The sequence below is a fragment of the Copadichromis virginalis genome, linkage group LG7, assembly GCF_057382275.1.
Source record: "Copadichromis virginalis isolate Kocher_CV1m ecotype Utaka linkage group LG7, C_Virginalis_male_GT1.1, whole genome shotgun sequence".
Classification (NCBI taxonomy): domain Eukaryota; kingdom Metazoa; phylum Chordata; class Actinopteri; order Cichliformes; family Cichlidae; genus Copadichromis; species Copadichromis virginalis.
The window spans coordinates 59,363,381-59,386,747 of NC_140624.1; the positions used below are offsets into that span (position 1 = coordinate 59,363,381).

The 23,367-nt window shown below is 44.3% G+C and overlaps 1 protein-coding gene across 5 annotated transcripts in view; it reads right to left on the reverse strand.

Annotated features, from left to right (window-relative positions):
- The window catches only part of nrg1 (neuregulin 1), a 72,213-nt gene that overhangs the window by 21,017 nt on the left and 27,829 nt on the right, over positions 1–23,367 (reverse strand). For 4 of the 5 annotated variants that reach the window (XM_085464483.1, XM_085464484.1, XM_085464482.1 and 1 more), the window contains 3 exons: positions 19,109–19,211; positions 18,221–18,371; positions 18,006–18,127 (listed from right to left, as the gene is read on the reverse strand). In XM_085464483.1, the coding sequence (XP_085320609.1) occupies positions 18,006–18,127; positions 18,221–18,371; positions 19,109–19,211 (376 nt within the window). The remainder of the gene's footprint in view (positions 1–18,005; positions 18,128–18,220; positions 18,372–19,108; positions 19,212–23,367) is intronic. The other variant, XM_085464485.1, reaches the window with a different exon arrangement.

The window sequence follows — 23,367 nt, forward strand, 5'->3', positions numbered from 1 at the left end:
TACAGAGAGGAGGTCCAGGGATTCACATCCTGGTGTTAGAACAACCACTTGCTCCTCAGTACCAGCAAGACAAATGAGCTTGTTGTTCACTTCAGGAAACATAAAATGGATACATCACATGCCAGTGGACAAACTCTTTTTTAATTCCCTCCCCTCTGGCAGACTCACAGTCATGAGAGCACAGACAGTATTTTTGCTCTCATGACATGCTCTCATGCTCTTAACAACAATTAAAACTTCACATGTGAATTCAACAACCCATGCATGTAGAACTCAGCAGCTACCCACACAAAGAAGCCATGATACATGCAAGGGTTTCTGCTTTGTGAGTGTTGTTATAGATTCACTCTCTCACAGGTAACTCTATTCTCAAAGCTGAATTCTGCTCAGTCTAATCAACCCGACTTTCCTCAGGTGATAGGACAGAGCAAATTTTATATTTGTTTAAATCTGGAAACTTATATTTACTCAGATGACTATTTTTAAACATTTTTTACTTCTCTTAGGAATGACTTGTGCTCCTTATTATGATGATTTATTTTCATAAAAATATGTATCATATTGTACAACAGACTAACTGGACAGGAGTCGAGAGACTTCATAACCTTTGCATTTTAAGATTTCTGGAACATTAAAGTACTCCAGAAACAGTTTTCAGTAATTCCACAGCTACACAGAAAAAATAACTGTTGATAATTAATTTGGCAAACTCATTTTCCAAGTTATAAAAAAAATCTGTTTAAAACTGTGCTTATGTTGATGCCACAGTATAACTCGGTTTAATGCTGTGAACTGGCCTTGTCTATTAAAAATGCTGTAAGGTTAATCTGAGTGTTGGGGCTTTCTTTATATTGCTGTGGGATGCTTATCTTACATCATAAATCACCTTGAGGTGGCTGTTGTTGTGAATTGACATTATATAAAAACTGAATTTGATTTAATTTATAATAACTCGTGTCTGGGACCTTCACTGAAAGTTCCTCTGTAGAGGAAGCAAGTAAAGTCTGGGGGTTATGGCTCGCTCATGCTACCCTATGCTCTAATTATGGGGGTATCACAAAGCTGGGTACTGGAAAGGAGGGTTTGTCTGTTAGTCGAGCCTCAGATTCTGGAGAAACATTGTGGTTTTTGTGCTGATCATGGAATGCTGAACCATCTCTTTAGACTCTTAAGGATATGTGAGGGTGCATGGGAGTTTTACCATCCAGACTACATATATTTTGAGCACTTGGAAAAAGCTTTTGAGTGTGTCTCTCAGAGTATCGTTTGGGGGAGTTTCTAGAGTATGCGGTATCTGGCCTGCACAACTGTTGTGAGAGCTTGGTCTGCATTGCTGCCAATAGGTTGTACTCATTTTTGGTGCATGTTGGACTCTTTGTCACAGATTCTGGTGTCCTCAGAATTTCATCCCTGCTTTTTGTAGATAAAGTGGATCTGTTGGTATCATGAGGTGGTGACCTCCAGTTTGCACTGAAGCGTTTAGATGCAGCAGGACTGAGAATTAGCACCTCAGAATAAGATCCTCAGCTATAAAAGACTGGAATACCCAGTACAGGTCCGATGTGAGATTCTACCCAAAGTAGAAAAAGGGAGCGCTGAATGTAAAAGCGAAGCTGTCAATTTACCGCCAGATCTGTCCCCACCCTCGACTATGGTCACAAACTTTGGGTAGTGACTGAATGAGGTTGCAAATACAAGCCCTGGGAATGCTTTGGTGTTGTCCTTATAAATGGGAGGAGGTGGCTGGGGAGAGGGAGATCTGGGCTCTCTGCTTAGAGTGCTGGATGGCGATCTAGCCTCCGATAAGGGGAAGAATTCTGATGGATGGATGCGTGGATAGAATGGTTGTAAACAGCCAGTCACAGAAAAAGCACTCTACATATATAGGGTTCACTTTGGTCAATATCTATTCAAGTGCTCAGTGGGCTAAGAAGTTGCCTGTAGAGTTTAAAATTATGTATAGTGATCCCTTGCTATATCGCGGTTCACTTTTCGCGGCCTCGCTGTTTCGCGTATTTTTGGGGGGTCCAGTTTTGCTTCTTTTTTTTACCGCACATTGAGTTCTGTGTCCTGATCGGCTGTAGACCAAATTGTCAAATTTACATAAATCTTCGCTAGCAGAAGACAACAAACACAACAGTGTCAGCATCAAAGGATTACAAGGCACATTAAGCAAAACCAAACAATCAGATAAGTCAAGCTTTATTCAACTTATTCTTCTTGCTTTCTCTACTTCCGCACCATTGATTCATTAATTTTGCATTCTCTCGCAGCTGCTCTATTCCCATGTTCTTGACCTGAAAAGAGGGTTTGATCTTTGGTTTCATTCTATAATACTGGACTTATTTTTCTATGAAGGTTTGAACTTTGCGATTGTTTAAACAAGAGTGAAACGTGTGAAAATGTCGATGCCTGTCTGAGAAAACTATAAAGTGTGTAGTGAGGTGTTTTACGGCCTTAAAAACATCTATAATAATTGATAAGATAAGATAAGATGACCTTTATTAGTCCCACAGGTGGGAAATTTGTTTCGTTACAGCAAAAGTGCAAAGTTATGTAGCAGAAATTAGAAAACACTGGAATGCAATAAAATAAAATACTATATACAATAGAATAAAATAGAATAATATATACAATAGAATACAAATGTTATATACAACTTTGCGGATTTCACCTATCGCGGGTTATGTTTAGAACGTAACACCCACGATAAACGAGGGAACAACTATATATAGTTTTTCTTGGTGTTCTGACTCTTGTCTTGATCATTAGGTCACTAACAAGCTAAGATGGATGAACTAATAGCGTTACTCTGGAGTCTGATGGAGTATCTGGAGTGTAGCCTGATGTGCTTTAGTGAAATACAGATGAAACAGGACATTCCCGATGACAGTGTATCTATTGAAGGCTTCCACACTGTTCGGGGTGGCAGTGACAGCTTGGTGAGTGGTAAGCGGAAAGGAGGGGGCTTGCTGTTCTTGTTAACAACCGATGGGCTAGACCTGCTCATATCTCAATCAAAGAACTAATTTGTTGCCCGGACAATTTATTTATTTAAAAAGGGACAATACAGTTTAACATTTAAACAGTTTCAATTTGGAGCATGAAACTGATATGCTGCACATAGAGTTTATAGGTATCACAAATTCATAAACATTCATTTTTTTTGTCACTTTTTGGCTTTTATATTCAAAATCCAAACAAACAAAATTACAACATTCAATTAAATAAAACCATAATACAACATGGCTCAAACCAATTAACTGTGTATTTTGAAAAATCAAATTTAAACAGTTTACACAGACTGTCATTTTGACACTATAAGCAAGGGGTGTCAAACTCAAATACACAGTGGGCCAAAATTCAAAACTGGAACAAAGTCGCGGGCTAACGCTAATATTTATTGAAAAAAAAAATCTTCCTCTAGATATAAGAATGAATCTTTTCTTATGGACTCAAACAAGTTTTGCTGAAAAACTGAATATGGAACAAGCAAAGCTTAATACTAAACAATATATATATTAACTGTATAATACCAGTAGGCCAGCTCTAATAGTAATTTGGTATGGCTCCGCGGGCCAAATGTACAGGGAGTGCAGAATTACTAGGCAAATGAGTATTTTGTCCACATCATCCTCTGCATGCATGTTGTCTTACTCCAAGCTGTATAGGCTCGAAAGCCTACTACCAATTAAGCATATTAGGTGATGTGCATCTCTGTAATGAGAAGGGGTGTGGTCTAATGACATCAACACCCTATATCAGGTGTGCATAATTATTAGGCAACGTCCTTTCCTTTGGCAAAATGGGTCAAAAGAAGGACTTGACAGGCTCAGAAAAGTCAAAAATAGTGAGATATCTTGCAGAGGGATGCAGCAGTCTCAAAATTGCAAAGCTTCTGAAGCGTGATCATCGAACAATCAAGCGTTTCATTCAAAATAGTCAACAGGGTCGCAAGAAGCGTGTGGAAAAACCAAGGCGCAAAATAACTGCCCATGAACTGAGAAAAGTCAAGCGTGCAGCTGCCAAGATGCCACTTGCCACCAGTTTGGCCATATTTCAGAGCTGCAACATCACTGGAGTGCCCAAAAGCACAAGGTGTGCAATACTCAGAGACATGGCCAAGGTAAGAAAGGCTGAAAGACGACCACCACTGAACAAGACACACAAGCTGAAACGTCAAGACTGGGCCAAGAAATATCTCAAGACTGGTTTTTCTAAGGTTTTATGGACTGATGAAATGAGAGTGAGTCTTGATGGGCCAGATGGATGGGCCCGTGGCTGGATTGGTAATGGGCAGAGAGCTCCAGTCCGACTCAGACGCCAGCAAGGTGGAGGTGGAGTACTGGTTTGGGCTGGTATCATCAAAGATGAGCTTGTGGGGCCTTTTCGGGTTGAGGATGGAGTCAAGCTCAACTCCCAGTCCTACTGCCAGTTTCTGGAAGACACCTTCTTCAAGCAGTGGTACAGGAAGAAGTCTGCATCCTTCAAGAAAAACATGATTTTCATGCAGGACAATGCTCCATCACACGCGTCCAAGTACTCCACAGCGTGGCTGGCAAGAAAGGGTATAAAAGAAGAAAAACTAATGACATGGCCACCTTGTTCACCTGATCTGAACCCCATTGAGAACCTGTGGTCCATCATCAAATGTGAGATTTACAAGGAGGGAAAACAGTACACCTCTCTGAACAGTGTCTGGGAGGCTGTGGTTGCTGCTGCACGCAATGTTGATGGTGAACAGATCAAAACACTGACAGAATCCATGGATGGCAGGCTTTTGAGTGTCCTTGCAAAGAAAGGTGGCTATATTGGTCGCTGATTTGTTTTTGTTTTGTTTTTGAATGTCAGAAATGTATATTTGTGAATGTGGAGATGTTATATTGGTTTCACTGGTAAAAATAAATAATTGAAATGGGTATATATTTGTTTTTTGTTAAGTTGCCTAATAATTATGCACAGTAATAGTCACCTGCACACACAGATATCCCCCTTAAATAGCTAAAACTAAAAACAAACTAAAAACTACTTCCAAAAACATTCAGCTTTGATATTAATGAGTTTTTTGGGTTCATTGAGAACATGGTTGTTGTTCAATAATAAAATTATTCCTCAAAATACAACTTGCCTAATAATTCTGCACTCCCTGTAATTAGGCTGCGGGCCAAATTTGGCCCGCGGGCCAGAGTTTGACACCTATGCTATAAGCCAACTGCCATGTTTAGGTCAAAAAACACTGTTGGCACAACTTTATCATCATCTAAATTGCACATAACATTCTCAGCAAAGTAACGGTTTTCATTTTTTGTAGAACATCTAAAACCAAAATGTGTTGGATAAAACAGTTGATTGATTGGTTGATGATCAGTTAATTGTTCTGCCATAACCTTTTCAAGTAACTTTGATAGAACAGGAAAATGGAAATTACACAATTATTACTATTAAATTTATGTGCCATAGAACCATTGTCTCTGATAACACAGGTAAACAAAAACATGTTTGTAATAATCAGAAACACAACACACTTTTCTAAACCAGTTTATAGATCTGCTTTTAGTTTTTTTTCTCACATTAACTTTTTGAATTATGAGTAATATTAATTTGCAATGGATTTGCATAGTGTCTTTATTAAACCACAGGCACCAATCAATTAACTGTTTCAGTACTCAATAAATATTCAGGTCAGTGTCAGTCAGCTACCACCATTTATTTAAAAACCCTTGTGTATACTATGTCTGGATTTGTACAGTACAGCATCCACAAGTAGTCAGTCAGTGGTGGACAGCTATTCAAAGGCCATTTTCTTGTATTTGTGTCAGTGTTGATGGTATACTTGCACACAAACCACTACATTGGACACTGATGTGTCACTCCTTACCCTGGCGTATGACGTGTTTCCTTGTAATTATTGTTATTTAACCCTTTTATGCATTAATTGTGACAACCTCAATCAGGATATTTTCTTAAATATTTTATTCATCTTTTTTTATGCCTAAAGATGAATAAAAATACTTAAGAAAAAAAATCCTGATTGAGGTTGTCATAATTCACGCATAAAACGGTTAACTTAATGTCCTGATGAAAACACTCCCTGTTCATCACTCGCCATGCCAAGATTTTCTGGAAATAATTTGAGGTAAGAGTGCAGGAAATGTTTTTTTATTGACATTCGACAACCCAGTTTCTGGTAGGAATTAAGCAGATGCTGAACTCCTTCCTTTTATGCAGGTGACTAGGTAATGCCCAGAAAGCTTTCGAGCCACTTGAGCGCCTCCCAAACTTTCATCCTGCAAAACAGTCTTGATCTGCAGACCAATAAATATCCCTTCCTTCATTTTTGCAGGATTCATCTTTGGAAACCTTTCAGCAAGGTACTGAAAACCTGATGAGTTTGCTTTGCTCATGGCCTTGACAAGATTTTTCATCAAGCCTACCTCAAGGCAGAGGCAGAAACCTGACAGTGCTTGTTCCTGGCTCCTAGGCATCTTATGGCTGCCAGTCACGCTTGATATAATGTTCCACAGTAGATCGGCTGTACCTCAGGCACAGGAAACAGCATTATTTGGTGAATTCTCCTCGCATTCCAATCAAAATACCAATCACCTTCAGATCACCACAGATGTTCCACTAAGGATTTTTATACGTGACTAATTCAAACAGTGTCTTCATATTGTCATAGGACTCCTTTAGATAAACAGAATGGGCAATCGGCATACTTGGTTTGGCATTTCCAATATGGAGTAGGACTGCCTTCAAGCTTCTTTGTGAAGAATCAATGAAGAGACGCCATTCAGCGGGAACATGCTCTTGTGACAAACTGCTAAATGTTGATGTTCTGTTGATGTCATGACAATAGCACAGTGAGCCATCAGGAGTGAAGAACGCTGTCAAGTTATGACTTTGACTTCTGTAGTGAGTTTACAGTAAAACCCTTGGTAAGCACATTCTTCTGCTTAACCCTCAAAGCAATAAAGTTTGTCTTTTGACAGATTCAGATCACAAACGAGATTGTTCAGCTCTACTTGTGTAAAAGTCTCTGGTTCTGAATCTTCATTGGTCACGTAATCAGGATCTGATGACTCTGGATTGTAACTAGATCCGCCTTGAATATGTTCCTTACCACCTTCTACAGAAGCTAATCCATCATGTGGTCATCATGAGGAACAGACCTTATTGTAGAATCCAGGGTGGGATATATACAATTTTGTGCTTGTTTTTTCAGAGAATCCTTTTGTCTTCAATTAAGATGGCGGCGCGCACAGACGCAGCAGCTCTATGCTCTCCACTTAGGTGCCTTTCCTTTTTGTTTCTCCTCTTTTTATTATTCTTTTGTTTATCTTATTATGTAAAGCCAAATTTTCCGACAACCATCTGGAATTATGCAAGATCGGATATAAGAGCCAGATCCCAATTACCAGTGATTATCAGAGGGTGCACAACATCCCCCCGGAGATAGCCAGAACATCGGGTTCTCCGTGGATTGTTATTGGCTCTGCCAAGAAACGCAGGCGGCGGAAGGAACGCAAACTGGTGCACAAACACTAAGATCATCACCACAGTCTGCTCCCCGGACATAGAGGAAATGTCTGTCATGTGCAGACCTTTCTACTTGCCCAGAGAACTGCCTGCAGTGCTAATAACAGCAGTCTACATACCACCAGACGCTAATGCTAGCTCAGCCCTTGCATACCTGCATGACATAATCTCTGAACAGCAACGGACATACCCAGAAGGAGTACACATCATTGCAGGGGATTTCAACAGAGCTGCCTAAATTTGTACAACATGTGAAATACCCTACGAGAGGAAATAACACCTTGGATCATGTTGACTCAAATATTAAGCAAGCCTACAGATCTGTTCCCCTCCCCCACCTGAGTATGTCCGACCACCTCTCCCTACTCATTGTCCCGGCATACACACCACTCAGGAAAAGGACAAAGTCCACCATCAGAACCATTTATACCATTTCTGAGGAAGCTCTCGCTCAATTGCAGGACTGTTTTGCTCTCAAAGAGTGGAGTGTCTTTGAACAGGATGACCTAGAGACTCACAGAACCGCAGTGCTGGGTTACATCAAACACTGCATAGACACCACAGAAAAGCGGGTCCGGGTCTACCCCAACTGTAAACCATGGATGACAAGCAAGGTTCAGTCACTGTTAAAGGTACGCAACTGTGCATACAAATCTGGGGACCAGGACATGTACAGCAGAGCAAGAGCAGACCTTAAAAAGGCATCAGAGCAGCAAAACTGGACTATTCAAACAAGCTATCAGATCACCTCTCTGATAACAACTCCAGGAAGGTATGGGAGGGCCTGAAACACATAACCAATTACAAAGCCAATGGGACAAATATAGATAATATGGACAGCTCGTTAGCAGAGGAACTTAACCATTTTTTAACCGCTTCGAGAAAACTGCAGTCACCCCCACCATGCACACCACCCTGCCCACAGCGTCCTCTGAGCACAGCCCCCACACATTTAGCCTCCAACAACATCAGGTCCGCAATGTGTTCAGAGCAGTAAATCAGAGGAAAGCTGCTGGGCCCGACGGAATACCTGGTAGAGTGCTCAAAGCCTGTGCCTCCCACCCAGCTTCGACCCCCACCAGTTTGCCTATAAGGCAGACTGAACTCCTAGTGTCCTTCTACCGTGCCACTATCGAGAGTGTGCTGGTGCACGCCATCCCTGTGTAGTACACTGGTTGCACAACAGCTGACAAGAAGAGACTACAGAGGGTCATCAAAACTGCAGAGAAGGTGATTGGCTGTCCACTCCCCTCCCTGGACTTAATTGCCAGCTCAAGATGTCTCTCCAGAGCCAGGGGAATTATAAAGGACCACCTCCATCCTAACCTCCACCTCTTCAACATCCTGCCCTCTGGAAAAAGGCTCAGATCCATCAGGTGCAAAACCAGCAGACTAAAGAACAGCTTCTTCCCGTGGGCTGTCAGAACTCTTAATGCAAACTAAGAATGTGTAAAGACTTCCCCAACACATCCACTCTGACAGTGCTGTTGATCATCTATGTGCAATATCTAAGTCTTTCCATGTTCTGTGCAATATTTTTGGCTCATGTGCAATATTTTGGTCCCAGTCTATTTCAATGTTTCTTACACATACACCATTGTATATAGTTTCACTCACATATATGTATACATATACACTGCTTTTTATTGTATTTATTTATTTTCCCCCCTTCGTTGTATATTGGTTTCTCTTCTTCTTACTTTTGCACCTTTGTGGTCTAGCTACCCAATTTCGCTGTGCAAGAAACTGCACAATGACAATAAATAGCTCTAAGTCTCTAAGTCTCTAAGTCTTCACATGTCAAAAATAGCAATCATTGAGATGATCTCACGGTTTCTGCCACACCATCAGGATTGCAAATAGCATTGCTGCTTTTTGCAGAGTTAGCAAGTCCACTGGAACAACTGTTGCAGGAGAAATGTTGACCCCAAGATTTATCCTGGTCACCCAGTGGACAGCCAAAGTACAATTTGTATATCTTCTTAAGGTCTGTGGTAATTAGGCAATGTTGTGCTTTAGTTGTTAATGAACCACCCAAGTAACAGAAACTGTCTAGGGCGCAGAGCAATTGCAATTTTTGGTATGAATTAACCAAAAAAAAAAAAAAAAGAACTCTGCTAGCTAGCATAATGGACAGGTTTTTGACGGGGCTCGCACACAAACGAAAAGCAGAAGTTGAAGCATCACCAAATATGCATACAAACCCACTTCCTTCCAAACCAAAAAGCAGAAAATATGATGAAGCATTTCTTGCGCTTGGCTTCACCTGCACAACGGTGGGTAATGAGTAGGGATGGGTATCAAAAACCGGTTCTTGTTGAGAACCGGTTCCCACTGTTTCAATTCCTTGGAATTGTTTGCCATTTTTGCAAACGATTCCCTTATCGATTCCAGTTTCCCCGAATGACGTCACCACGTTGCGGAGCGTCATTTACCTGGCAGGAAACATGGCGGCTCAAACGCTCAAAAGTTTGGTTATACTTTTCGAGAACAGATGACAACAGGGCAACTTGCAATACTTGTAAAGTATAAAGTAGATATTTTGTTTAAGGGAGGAAACACTACGAATATGCAAAAGCATTTTCTCACAAAACGCACAATGACCTTAAATGAATGTCGTGTTTTTAATTCCGCTCCGGACTCGTGAATCTCAACCCAGCAGCAGCGGTAACGTTTGCACGTCTTCTCCCGTTAATGCGGCAGGTAAATAATCAACTAACAGTGCATATTATGTTAGCGTGATCTGCCTTATTACAAAACCTGCCATTACTGTGCATTTAGGTGACCATGATGAGCGAGACAGACAGAGTCTGGCTCAGATGCTGGCAGTTCTCGCTGCAGTCTATTACTAGTAATACTATAACTTTTTTATACATGGGCCCATACTGGTAATGACTGATGTCATCGCCACAGTCAACTACATCAAAACACGACCTGTGAAAGCCCAGATTTTTTCGGCACTGTGTGAAGAAATGGGCTCCAACTACACAGCCGTTTTGTATCACAGCGAGTCCCAATGGCTGTCATGTGGGAAGGAGAGAGGTCTTTGAACTGCGAGATGAGATCCGCAGCTTTTTGAAGAAAGAGGGCAGTGATCTTACCAACAAATTTAACTGTAACAACTTTCTCATGAAACTGGCATACCTCAGTGACATGTTCCTGAAACTCAATGAACTAAATTTACAGATGCAGGGCAGGAACACTCACCTCCCACATCTGACAGATAAAGTCACATCATTTGTCAGAAAACTTGAAATGTGGAAGCAACGAGTGAAAGATAGAAACGTGGACTCATTTGAGAATTTGAAATCATTCATTGAAGACAACAAGCTGCAGAATACAGTGATCCCATGCATGAACAAACACGTCTGCCCTTCAGAAACATTTCCAGAGACATTACCTGGTGCAAGATTCCAAATAATATGACTGGATCCGTGACCCCTTCAGTCCAACACCCCCTGCTGACTTCAGCACATACAAGGAGGAACAGTTCATTGATCTTACCTGTGATTCAACTAAGAGGCTGCAGTTTAATTCAAAGACCCTGAAGATCTTCTTGTAAAACAAATTGCAAAAAAGCAAAAAAAGTTTGGGTGCCACTGATCTATTCAGTTGTGTAAATCCACAAGAGCAGTAAAACTTAGAGCAGTAGTAGCCCAGCTCAGTTAATCACAGTTTGTGAAAAATCTGCTGGAGTTCTCAATAGAAAGTTCTTTGAGTTGTGATTATTTTCCCTATTGACTACAATTTTAGGGTTCCTCCATGTGCTGAATCCCACTTTAATCCCTTCCATACTCATTTTGCTGGTTAGAGACAAGAAAAAGTTTGGGGTTTTTTTCCTTCTTTTTCAATTTCCATCTTCTACTAAAGTAATTCAAGTATAAGCTGGGCTACTATAGCGCCAGGTTCAGTTAACTTTGTAAAAAAACTGCTGGTTGAATCATCTTCCAACAAGCAACAACTTTTTACTTTGGAGTATATTTCGGAGCCTGTACTTTTTCGCTTTTATTTGAGTAAAGAAGTTGAATTAGTAAATGGACTTATTCTTATACAGGGAGTGCAGAATTATTAGGCAAGTTGTATTTTTGAGGAATAATTTTATTATTGAACAACAACCATGTTCTCAATGAACCCAAAAAACTCATTAATATCAAAGCTGAATGTTTTTGGAAGTCGTTTTTAGTTTGTTTTTAGTTTTAGCTATTTAAGGGGGATATCTGTGTGTGTAGGTGACTATTACTGTGCATAATTATTAGGCAACTTAACAAAAAACAAATATATACCCTGTGGCGGAGGCGTGGCCCCGGGCGCAGCTGCAGGGGAGGAGTGGAGCGGAAGGCTCAACGGGGCGGCGCCGCGAGGCTGGTAAGAACAGCTGATATTGTTTATGGACTAATGATGGTCTCCTCCGCTGTGTTTATAGTGAGACGAGGAGGAGCGGCCAAGAGAGATCAGCTGGGCTCGAGCTGTCAGACGGTGCGACTGAGTCAGCTGTCAAATACAAATATATCAATAAACGTGGAAGTTGGCTATACCTGCCTGTGTGTGCGTGTGTCTGTGCTGGGTGTACTCTACAAGTGGTGCCGAAACCCAGGAAGAGTGCCGGTGGAAATGTCCGACCCACAGGCCACGCCACCCGCCCAGCCTCTGCAATTCTTGGCGCAGATGCTGGCGGAGATGGCGACGATGAGCCGGGATCAGGCGGCCGACCAGCGTGCCCACCTGGCCGCGCTGCGGGAGCAGACGGACCGACAGACGCAAGTTCTGGAACGGCTGGTCGGGGCCGCTGCCACGCCGAAGCCCTTGCCGCTGTCGGTGTCGGTGCCCCGGATGGGGGACGGGGACGACCCACAAGTTTTTTTGGAGACCTTCCGGGCCACGGCGGAGGCTTGCCAATGGCCGCGGGAGGAGTGGGCTCCGCGGCTGCTCCCCCTGCTGTCTGGGGAGGCACAAACAGCGGCCCTGAGTCTGCCTCCGGCGTCGAGGAGCAGCTTCCCGGACGTGAGCCGGGCGGTGGTGGACAGGCTGGGGCTCACCGCCGAAGACCATCGCCGGCGGTTCCGGGCCTGTCGGCTGGCCACAACAGACCGACCATTCGCCTGGGCCCGGCAGCTGCGCGACGCGGCGGTTCGCTGGCTGCAACCGGGAACATCGGAGGGCGAGACGAAGCTGGTGGACAAGGTGGTGCTGGAACAGTTCACGGAGGGATTGCCAGCGGAGACGGCGAGATGGGTCCGGTGCCACCGGCCCGCAAGCCTGGAGGTAGCGGTGACGCTAGCGGAAGACCACCTTGCCGCTGGAGCAGGGGAACCCGGGGACGCCGGACGGAGGCCGAACAAACAGGCCCCAGTGCCGGCCCCGAGACGCCGTGTGCCGGCACCAGGGCAGGCAGAGCGGCTGCCGGCGCTGAGCCCCACTAACCCTTTCGCGGCGTTGGTGCCGCAGGGCCGCCGGGAAACGCCTTTCCAGGCGGCCCACTATAACCCCATGGCAGGGCATATGGGCTATGAGAAAACTCTGGAGCGAATAACGGCCCGATTTTATTGGCCGGGCATCCGAGCGGATGTGCGCCGCTGGTGCGCGTCCTGCCCGGACTGCCAACTTGTTAACCAGCCGGCCATACCGAAGGCGCCGCTGCGCCCTCTCCCCCTCATTGAGGTCCCGTTTGAGCGCATCGGCATGGACCTCATCGGGCCGTTTCACCGGAGTGCACGCGGCTACCGCTTTGTGTTAGTCCTGGTGGATTACGCAACGCGGTACCCGGAAGCAGTTCCGCTGCGCACCATCTCTGCAAAGAGTGTGGCGCAGGCACTGTTTCAGGTCATCTCCCGAGTCGGAATCCCGAAAGAGATACTGACTGACCAGGGCACGTCGTTTATGTCTCGTACACTGCGGGAACTGTACGAATTACTGGGCATTAAATCTATTCGGACCAGCGTCTACCACCCTCAGACTGACGGGCTGGTGGAGCGGCTGAATAAGACTTTAAAGTCCATGATTCGGAAGTTCATTAACGAGGATGAACGCAATTGGGATCACTGGCTAGACCCTCTGTTATTCGCAGTGCGGGAGGTGCCCCAGGCCTCCACGGGATTTTCTCCCTTTGAACTGCTGTTCGGCAGGAGGCCACGTGGGGTGCTCGACCTGATTAAAGAAAGCTGGGAGGACGGTCCGAGCCCCGCCAAAAATGAGATTCAGTACGTGTTGGACCTGAGAGCAAAACTCCACACTTTGGGGAGGTTGTCACGGGAGAATTTGCTCCAGGCTCAGCAGCGTCAGCAACGCCTGTATGACAGAGGGGCTAGGCTCAGGCAATTTTCACCGGGAGATAAAGTGCTTGTGTTACTCCCTACCTCCAGCTCGAAGTTGCTCGCCAAGTGGCAAGGACCCTTTGTGGTCACACGGCGAGTCGGGGACGTGGACTATGAGGTCGCTCGGTCGGACAGGGGAGGAGCCACGCAGATTTATCACCTCAATCTCCTCAAACTGTGGCGAGAGGTTGAAACCGCTTCTCTGGTGAGCTTGGTGAAGGAGAGAGATGAGTTGGGGCCGGAGGTGCCAAATTCTATCGTTCCCGCCTCCCTCCCTTGTGATGACCATCTCACACAGGCCCAGAGAGCGGATGTTGTCGCGTTGCAACAGCGTTTTGCGGACGTGTTCTCCCCCCTGCCCGGCCGGACGTCCCTCATCGAGCACCATTTCGTGACGCAGCCTGGCGTGACGGTGCGTTCACGGCCCTACAGGCTCCCGGAGCACAAGCGAAAAATCGTGCAGAGGGAATTGGCGGAAATGCTGAGGATGGGAGTAATAGAAGAGTCGCACAGCGCCTGGTGTAGCCCCATCGTTCTGGTGGCGAAGAAGGATGGGTCTATACGGTTCTGTGTCGACTATCGCAGGGTGAACGAAGTGTCACGCTTTGATGCCTACCCCATGCCTCGGGTCGACGAGCTCCTGGACCGGTTAGGCACGGCCCGCTTTTTCACGACACTGGACTTAACCAAGGGCTATTGGCAGATTCCCTTGTCTGCCGAGGCCAGGGAGAAAACGGCCTTCTCCACTCCGTACGGTTTGTACCAGTTCGTGACACTTCCGTTCGGCCTGTTCGGGGCCCCGGCCACTTTCCAGCGTCTCATGGACCGGGTACTGCGTCCGCACGCAGCGTATGCTGCCGCCTACCTGGATGACGTGATCATCCACAGCGACACCTGGGCGGAGCATGTGCTGCGGGTGGCCGCGGTCCTGGAGTCCCTGAGGGGGGCGGGGCTCACGGCCAATCCGAAGAAGTGCGCGGTTGGACGGAGGGAGGTGCAGTATCTGGGGTACCACCTGGGGGGCGGGCAGGTGCGTCCACAGGTGGAGAAGACGGCGGCTATCGCATCCTGCCCGCGCCCCAGGACGAAAAAGGAGGTGAGACGGTTCTTGGGGTTGGCGGGTTACTATCGTCGCTTTGTGCCGGGGTTTGCGCAGCTAACCAGCCCCCTGACCGATCTCACTCGAAAGGGTGCCCCGGATCTGGTCCGGTGGACGGGGCCGTGCCAGGCGGCGTTTGTGCAGGCGAAAAAGGCTCTCTGTGGGGAGCCGCTGCTTCACACTCCTAACTTTTCCCTCCCTTTTGTTCTGCAGACTGACGCCTCGGACAGAGGGCTGGGAGCCGTTTTGTCCCAGCAGGTAAGGGGGGCCGACCGCCCTGTCCTATACATCAGCCGGAAGCTGGCAGAGCGCGAGCGCCGGTACAGCACCGTGGAGAAGGAGTGCCTGGCCATCCGGTGGGCGGTCGGCTCCCTGCGCTATTACCTCCTGGGACGCTCATTCACCCTCTGTTCGGACCACGCCCCGCTGCAGTGGCTCCACCGCATGAAGGATGCCAACGCCCGGATCACCCGGTGGTATCTGGCGTTGCAGCCCTTTAAGTTCAAGGTGATCCATAGGCCGGGGGCGCAGATGGCAGTGGCCGATTTCCTCTCTCGCTCGCGGGGGGGGGAGTTGGCTCGGCCGGACGGCTCCCCGGCCTCGAACGGGCGGTGGGGGTGTGTGGCGGAGGCGTGGCCCCGGGCGCAGCTGCAGGGGAGGAGTGGAGCGGAAGGCTCAACGGGGCGGCGCCGCGAGGCTGGTAAGAACAGCTGATATTGTTTATGGACTAATGATGGTCTCCTCCGCTGTGTTTATAGTGAGACGAGGAGGAGCGGCCAAGAGAGATCAGCTGGGCTCGAGCTGTCAGACGGTGCGACTGAGTCAGCTGTCAAATACAAATATATCAATAAACGTGGAAGTTGGCTATACCTGCCTGTGTGTGCGTGTGTCTGTGCTGGGTGTACTCTACATACCCATTTCAATTATTTATTTTTACCAGTGAAACCAATATAACATCTCCACATTCACAAATATACATTTCTGACATTCAAAAACAAAACAAAAACAAATCAGCGACCAATATAGCCACCTTTCTTTGCAAGGACACTCAAAAGCCTGCCATCCATGGATTCTGTCAGTGTTTTAAACTGTTCACCATCAACATTGCGTGCAGCAGCAACCACAGCCTCCCAGACACTGTTCAGAGAGGTGTACTGTTTTCCCTCCTTGTAAATCTCACATTTGATGATGGACCACAGGTTCTCAATGGGGTTCAGATCAGGTGAACAAGGTGGCCATGTCATTAGTTTTTCTTCTTTTATACCCTTTCTTGCCAGCCACGCTGTGGAGTACTTGGACGCGTGTGATGGAGCATTGTCCTGCATGAAAATCATGTTTTTCTTAAAGGATGCAGACTTCTTCCTGTACCACTGCTTGAAGAAGGTGTCTTCCAGAAACTGGCAGTAGGACTGGGAGTTGAGCTTGACTCCATCCTCAACCCGAAAAGGCCCCACAAGCTCATCTTTGATGATACCAGCCCAAACCAGTACTCCACCTCCACCTTGCTGGCGTCTGAGTTGGACTGGAGCTCTCTGCCCTTTACCAATCCAGCCACGGGCCCATCCATCTGGCCCATCAAGACTCACTCTCATTTCATCAGTCCATAAAACCTTAGAAAAACCAGTCTTGAGATATTTCTTGGCCCAGTCTTGACGTTTCAGCTTGTGTGTCTTGTTCAGTGGTGGTCGTCTTTCAGCCTTTCTTACCTTGGCCATGTCTCTGAGTATTGCACACCTTGTGCTTTTGGGCACTCCAGTGATGTTGCAGCTCTGAAATATGGCCAAACTGGTGGCAAGTGGCATCTTGGCAGCTGCACGCTTGACTTTTCTCAGTTCATGGGCAGTTATTTTGCGCCTTGGTTTTTCCACACGCTTCTTGCGACCCTGTTGACTATTTTGAATGAAACGCTTGATTGTTCGATGATCACGCTTCAGAAGCATTGCAATTTTGAGACTGCTGCATCCCTCTGCAAGATATCTCACTATTTTTGACTTTTCTGAGCCTGTCAAGTCCTTCTTTTGACCCATTCTGCCAAAGGAAAGGACGTTGCCTAATAATTATGCACACCTGATATAGGGTGTTGATGTCATTAGACCACACCCCTTCTCATTACAGAGATGCACATCACCTAATATGCTTAATTGGTAGTAGGCTTTCGAGCCTATACAGCTTGGAGTAAGACAACATGCATGCAGAGGATGATGTGGACAAAATATTCATTTGCCTAATAATTCTGCACTCCCTGTATAGCACTTTTCTACTCTTCCGAAGTACTCAAAGCGCTGTATACAACATGCCACACTCACCCAATCACACCCATTCTCACAAGCACTTTCTCTATACATAGTGCTTTCTAACTACTACACATTCATACTCTGATGGACGCATCACAGAGCAACTTGGGGTTAGTATCTTGCCTAAGGATACTTGACATGCAGACTGGAGCCAGGGATCAAACCACCAACCTTCCGATCAGTAGGTGACCTGCTCTACCTCCACCCCTAGTACTTCAAGTTTTAATGGAGTTTTTTTTTTTTTGGTCTGTACTTCTAAGTAAGTACAGAATGTCTGTATTTTTGCCACTCTGGGTGAGAGTAATATAAAGCTTTAGCTTTATGTAATTTCAAGACTATGATCAGTATTACTTTAGTAGTTAATGCTGTTTTTAGAGCAAAATCTATTGTTCACTAGTTTTTTCACAAGTTAATTTATTTCACTATCTAAAAATGGAAGGCAATTTTCAACTATATTTCAACTAACACTTGATTTGACACTTGACACACAGATTAAAAGTAAAGCTCAATTCTACGAGGAAAATCAAATTCCCACACAGCTTTTCTTAAAGTGTGCACTGAGTTTAAGTGTTAATGGTTCTAATGACCAAAGTCACATATGTGCTAAACAGTGTCCCACGTACCCTACATAGTTTGCTCTGGCAACAAATTCAATTACTACATTATATAGTGTCCTCTTGTGTTACCTGGACCCCGACCAAGTAGTAACCAAGTAACTCAATAATATCAAATACCCAAGGTGAAAATATAAAGTCATTCTCTTACCTTTGACTGGAGATGTTGGTGAGTGTGGTAGGATTATGCACAGATAAGGTATATTTGCTTGTGGAAAGGTTTGTCTCTGTCTCCTTTTCAGCTGTATGCTTCATTGTCTTTCCATTATGTTGCTATAAACAGAAAGCAGAAACCACACTGACAACTGTTATGAATTTACAGATTCAAATTGTGATTCCTTTTATTTGATAACAGTAACAGCATACACCAATAAGCTGCAAATCTTGAAGAGGCAAGTTAGAATTTGGGCGTCCAGTGGTAGAGTTTGCCACATTGGAGTCAATACCAGTACTGGTATTCTTCCTCTTATTCCTTAGACGTTGCCTTAAACGGTCCCGTAGTTTCTTTCTCTGCTTCCTGTTTGTAAAGAAACAAAGTAGATCGTGAAAGAGCCCAGATCGCAACTTGGATACATAACTGATGGCAGTCCCACATAAACAAAAAGATAGTAAAAGTAATTCATAGTTGATGCTAGCAAAAGTAATTTATGTTTATAACATTGTACAACAGTACAATGAATATGGTTGTATTGGCCACGAGCAACACAAATTCCTCAAAATTCTCTCAGCCCACTTGGTTTTACCGTATCTCTGATCATTGAATTGTGGATGATGTCCAGCTTTATAGGTAACTTTAGAAATGTTATAATGGTTTCACTGTGTGAAGAAGTGCAATGGATGAATGTAACAGACTTTTGTAGCTAAATCACAATAAAAGACACATCAAATCATGCTTTGAATCAGATATTAAACAAACATACATTTTCAATTACAAAAATTGTAAAACTAATAGTCTATACTAATGTTTGAACCAAGGAGGTCTACTGCACAATTAAAATTGTACAATTGAGCATCTACTAATTAAAATACTTCAGAGTATCTCATCTTAACATCTTTTTTTATTCTTTGATCTGAATACTTTCTTTTATTGATGCCCCTTCTTTTTTATACATTTTGCATTCATTTATTCAACCACAACTACAAAAGAGAAACTGCACCCTGAATTTGGCGGTACAATATGAAACTATAATAAAATCAGGGACAGTACCTACATAGTATACAATGAAAAACAAAAAATGGCATTAATGACATTACTTGGTTTTGCAGTAGGCAACCACACACATGATTCCAACGACTAGGAGCGCAATGCAGATTCCAGTTATTGTTAAAATACGTTTCTGATACAGCTCCTCAGCTTCTGAAAAAAAAGGACAACCATTCTTTAAAACATTATATCTAAACACACACAGTCAACCACAAACACACACAAAGACTCTGTCAGCCCTAAACCCAAACAATTTTTAAAACGACTCTGTAATACAGTTTTTATATTTCTAGCAACCACAGTCCACATGCAAAGATTTGAAGAGAGATAAATCTGTGTCTTTAATCTAACTGAAATGTAATTATTAGAGGGGGAAAGGCAGTGGCAGGTGTATTATGCTCTTTGATTCCCATAAGCTTATAATTCATATTATTTTTTTTATTTTTTGTCCAAAATTAATCTAATTTAAATCAGTCGTAGAGGTGACAAATAACAAAGTACTTCATTTCACATCACTGCATACCTTCAAATATCAAAGTGGTTTGAAACTAAACAGTTAATACACAAATATGGATGGGTACCGGTATCCGGTGCCATTATGGCACCAGTTCTGACATAAACGGTAGTAATCAGACCGAAAAGCACCGCACATTTCATTGCTTTATTTCGGTGCTTTTTTTTCTTGAGATGTCATACACTTTGGATTCTAGCCAATCATTTTACCTTTCCAAGGATAGTAGGTGGGCCCAGGTAGGTATGTTCTTTTAGAGCAGAGCTACAGATTAAAAATGCCCAAGGCGAAGCGGTCAAAAGTCTGGCTGTACTTCACAGCAAAAGATGCAAACTCAGCAGCCTGCAACAAGTGCTTTAAGGTGATACTGTGATACTGTCAAAGGAGGTAACACCTCGAATCTGATGAAACACCTGGCGACGTATAGCATTTTGTTAAAAGCCGAGAAATGCGCCGTGTTTGATAGCTTGCTGCGAGACCTCACACCAAGCACATCTACTGCGGGTGTGGTGCCTGTTATCGGATCTGGAGTTAGCAACATCCCCCTAGAACCCGAAGAGGAGAGTCCTGGCCCTAGCCCTGCCAGTGTAGCAGAAATGATGGCAGATGATAATGCTAGCAGCAGCCGTTCTTCTCTTAATGTGGCTTAATGTTGTTCGTGTGTAATTTACGTTGAGTAGGCTAACCACGTTATTAAATTAATGCATGTAAGGTGACCTAACAAACACCGTCGTAGTTACATGCGGCTGTCTTCTTGTTTGATGGCAGATACTCCCTTCACCCTGGCCAAAAAAGCTAAAATGACCAAAGAAAAAGTGGAAAACAGCTAAACATGAGAGGTCTTTGGACAAAGTTTGTGTTTTTTCCATTGTTTAAGCACTGCTTCCAGCCAAGAGTGATACCATATATGCCCTATAGCTGCAGAAAAGGCTAACATTGTTATCTTTTTACAAAAAAACACAGCTAAACATGAGAGGTTTTTGGACAAAGTTTGTGTTTTCCATTCTTTAAGCACCGGTTCGAGCACTGTTTAAGCACTGGCACCATTTCAAAAGTACCGGTGTGGCATCAGTATCTGATAAAACCTAGACGATACCCATCCCTATACACAAAGGACTATCCTAACGGTGTTTCACCAAGGATTATTACATATAAAGTGACGGAAAAGGCAAAAACGTGTAATTTATGCATAACTTATTGTATGTTTGTTTTGGGGAGTTTTGCCACATCAAAACGAGTGTCAATGTACATAAGATATATTTGTGATACTTCAGAATCTAGATAGACCTACAGAAGAGGAGCGAGCATAAAAGGAGTAATATAGCAGGTAAATTAAAAGGCAATGTTTCAGTTAACAAGTTAACAAGTATCAGCAGACACACAAACTGTTTGTGTTCAGCCTGCACACTGTGTCCACTTGTGTTTCCCAGGTAGAGGAAAGAGTGAGAGCAAACGTCACACAGCAATGGAGAATGATAAGGACTACTCAGTGACATTTGATAAACTTGGCGTTGGAAATCAGCCAAAACAATTCATTAAAAACATCTGCTTACATCTTCTTGAATTCAAATGTGTAAATCTACAAATATTAACAAAATCTCAGAGCCGCAGCAGCTGATCACAGCCAGTGTACAAAGAAAATCTATTGAGGCTCATGTAACATATGTGTTAAATACTTGTAAATTTCACCCCAAACACCTTTTTTTTAAATTAAATATTTCATTTTGCATTTTAATCTCCTGCCTGTGTGATCTGAGTCTGTGTGTGTTCATGTGTGTGCGCGCTACATATGACGTAGGCGCGTGCATGTGTGCCCCGGTCACCGCTCCTTTCAGCATGGCCGGAGGAGAGGTGTCCTGGCAGACGCGACACACACAGCTCAGGCCTTTATTTCTGTGTTGCAGATGTGCAGTAAAAAGCCAAAGACCCAGTGCTGTCTCCTGTCTCTTACTTTCATGCCAGAACACAATGCATAGACAGACGTAACATACAGATGGGTTACATTGGTGCATCAAGCATCGACGTCATCTCGATCACCTCTGCCCTTTGCAACACATAGGCAGCGACTGCCAAACAACCGCCAGCAGGCTCTTAAACGACTGCACACTCTCAAGCAGAGTCTTGACAGGAAGGCAGACATAAGAGATCACTTTGTTAAGTTCATCCAGAAGATGTTTGACACTCAGCAAGCAGAGTTAGCACGTGCTTTGAAGCCTGAGGAAGAGTGCTGGTATCTTCCATTGTTTGGAGCATACCATCCGCAAAAGCCTGGACAAATACGGGTAGTTTTTGACTCGAGCGCCAAACACGAGGGGGTGTCGTTGAATGATGTCCTTTTAAGTGGTCCAGACTTGAACAACACTTTGGTTGGAGTGCTACTGCGGTTTCGAAAAGAGCTTATAGCAATAACTGCAGATGTTCTACTGCTTTACTGTAAGGGAAGATCACCGGAACTACCTACGTTTTCTCTGGTACCGAAACAATGACCTCTCAAAAGATGTGACAGAGTTCCGCATGACAGTGCATGTGTTTGGCAATACCCCTCACCAGCTGTGGCGATCTATGGGCTGAGAAAAGCAGCTCAAGCAGGAGAGGCAGAGCACAGCAAAGATGCAAGGAAGTTTGTTACCAGAAACCTTTATGTCGACAACTGTCTGACTTCACTCCCTACAGAAACAGAAGCCATCAGTCTTCTTCAAAGAACACAGAAGATGTTAGCTGAGTCCAATTTATGGCTACACAAAATTGCCTCAAACAGTAGCAAGGTAATGGATGCATTTCCAGCTGATGATCTGGCCAAGGACCTGAAAAACCTAGACCTAGGGACAGATTCTCTTCCTGTTCAGCGTAGCCTTGGACTGAGCTGGAGTCTTGAATCAGATCTTAGATGCCATGCTGCTGCAGTCGGGGCCTACCCGTCTTTCTCATGAAGTCCTTCACCTTGATGGCAGAAGTGATGGCAATTATGAATGCTCATCCATTGGTTCCGGTGAGTACAGATCCAGAGTCACCGACAGTGTTGACACCAGCAATGCTTCTTACTCAGAAGGCAAACGTTGTGTCTGCTCCCGAAGTGGTGTTTGACTTGAAAGACCTATACAGGAAACAGTGGCGACATGTCCAATGTCTAGCCGACATCTTTTGGAAACGATGGCGACAAGAATATTTGACAACACTGCAGTCCAGAAAGAAGTGGATCAATGACAAAAGGGACATGCAAGTCGGAGACATTGTCTTACTGAAGGATGACCAACCAAGCGAAATGAATGGCCTATTGGTCTCATTGTTAAGAACATCCCTAGTCAAGATAATAAAATCAGAAAGGTGGAGGTTAGGGTTGTGAAACAAGGTGCTCCACGGATTTACCTATGTCCAGTTTCTCAGCTCATCCTTCTGTTCCCCAAGGAAACTATAAAGAAAGACTGAGGTATACAGGAAACTAAACAGTAAAGTAAAAGAAGTAGTGGTATAAAATAATTTGTGTGTTGGTATAACTTTAATGTGGTAATATGCTTTTGTTTGTATGATTTGTTTGTGTTAAAAGTCCGCTTGTTCATTGTAACTGTTTATACTACGTTACCCATGATGCACCTTGGTATCTGTACTTCCGGTTGGGAACGTGTTCAGCGCAGTTCTGCGCAGATGAGAGGTGTGTCGGAGGATAACGTATTTACTTGCATTCCTGTGTGAGTTAATACTGTGTGCGTGCTTACTATGTGAGTATTGTAAGATGAGAGCGATGCTTGTTTGACTTTATCTGTGTAATTTGCTACGTAAGAAGCTAGTCCCGTTGCTATC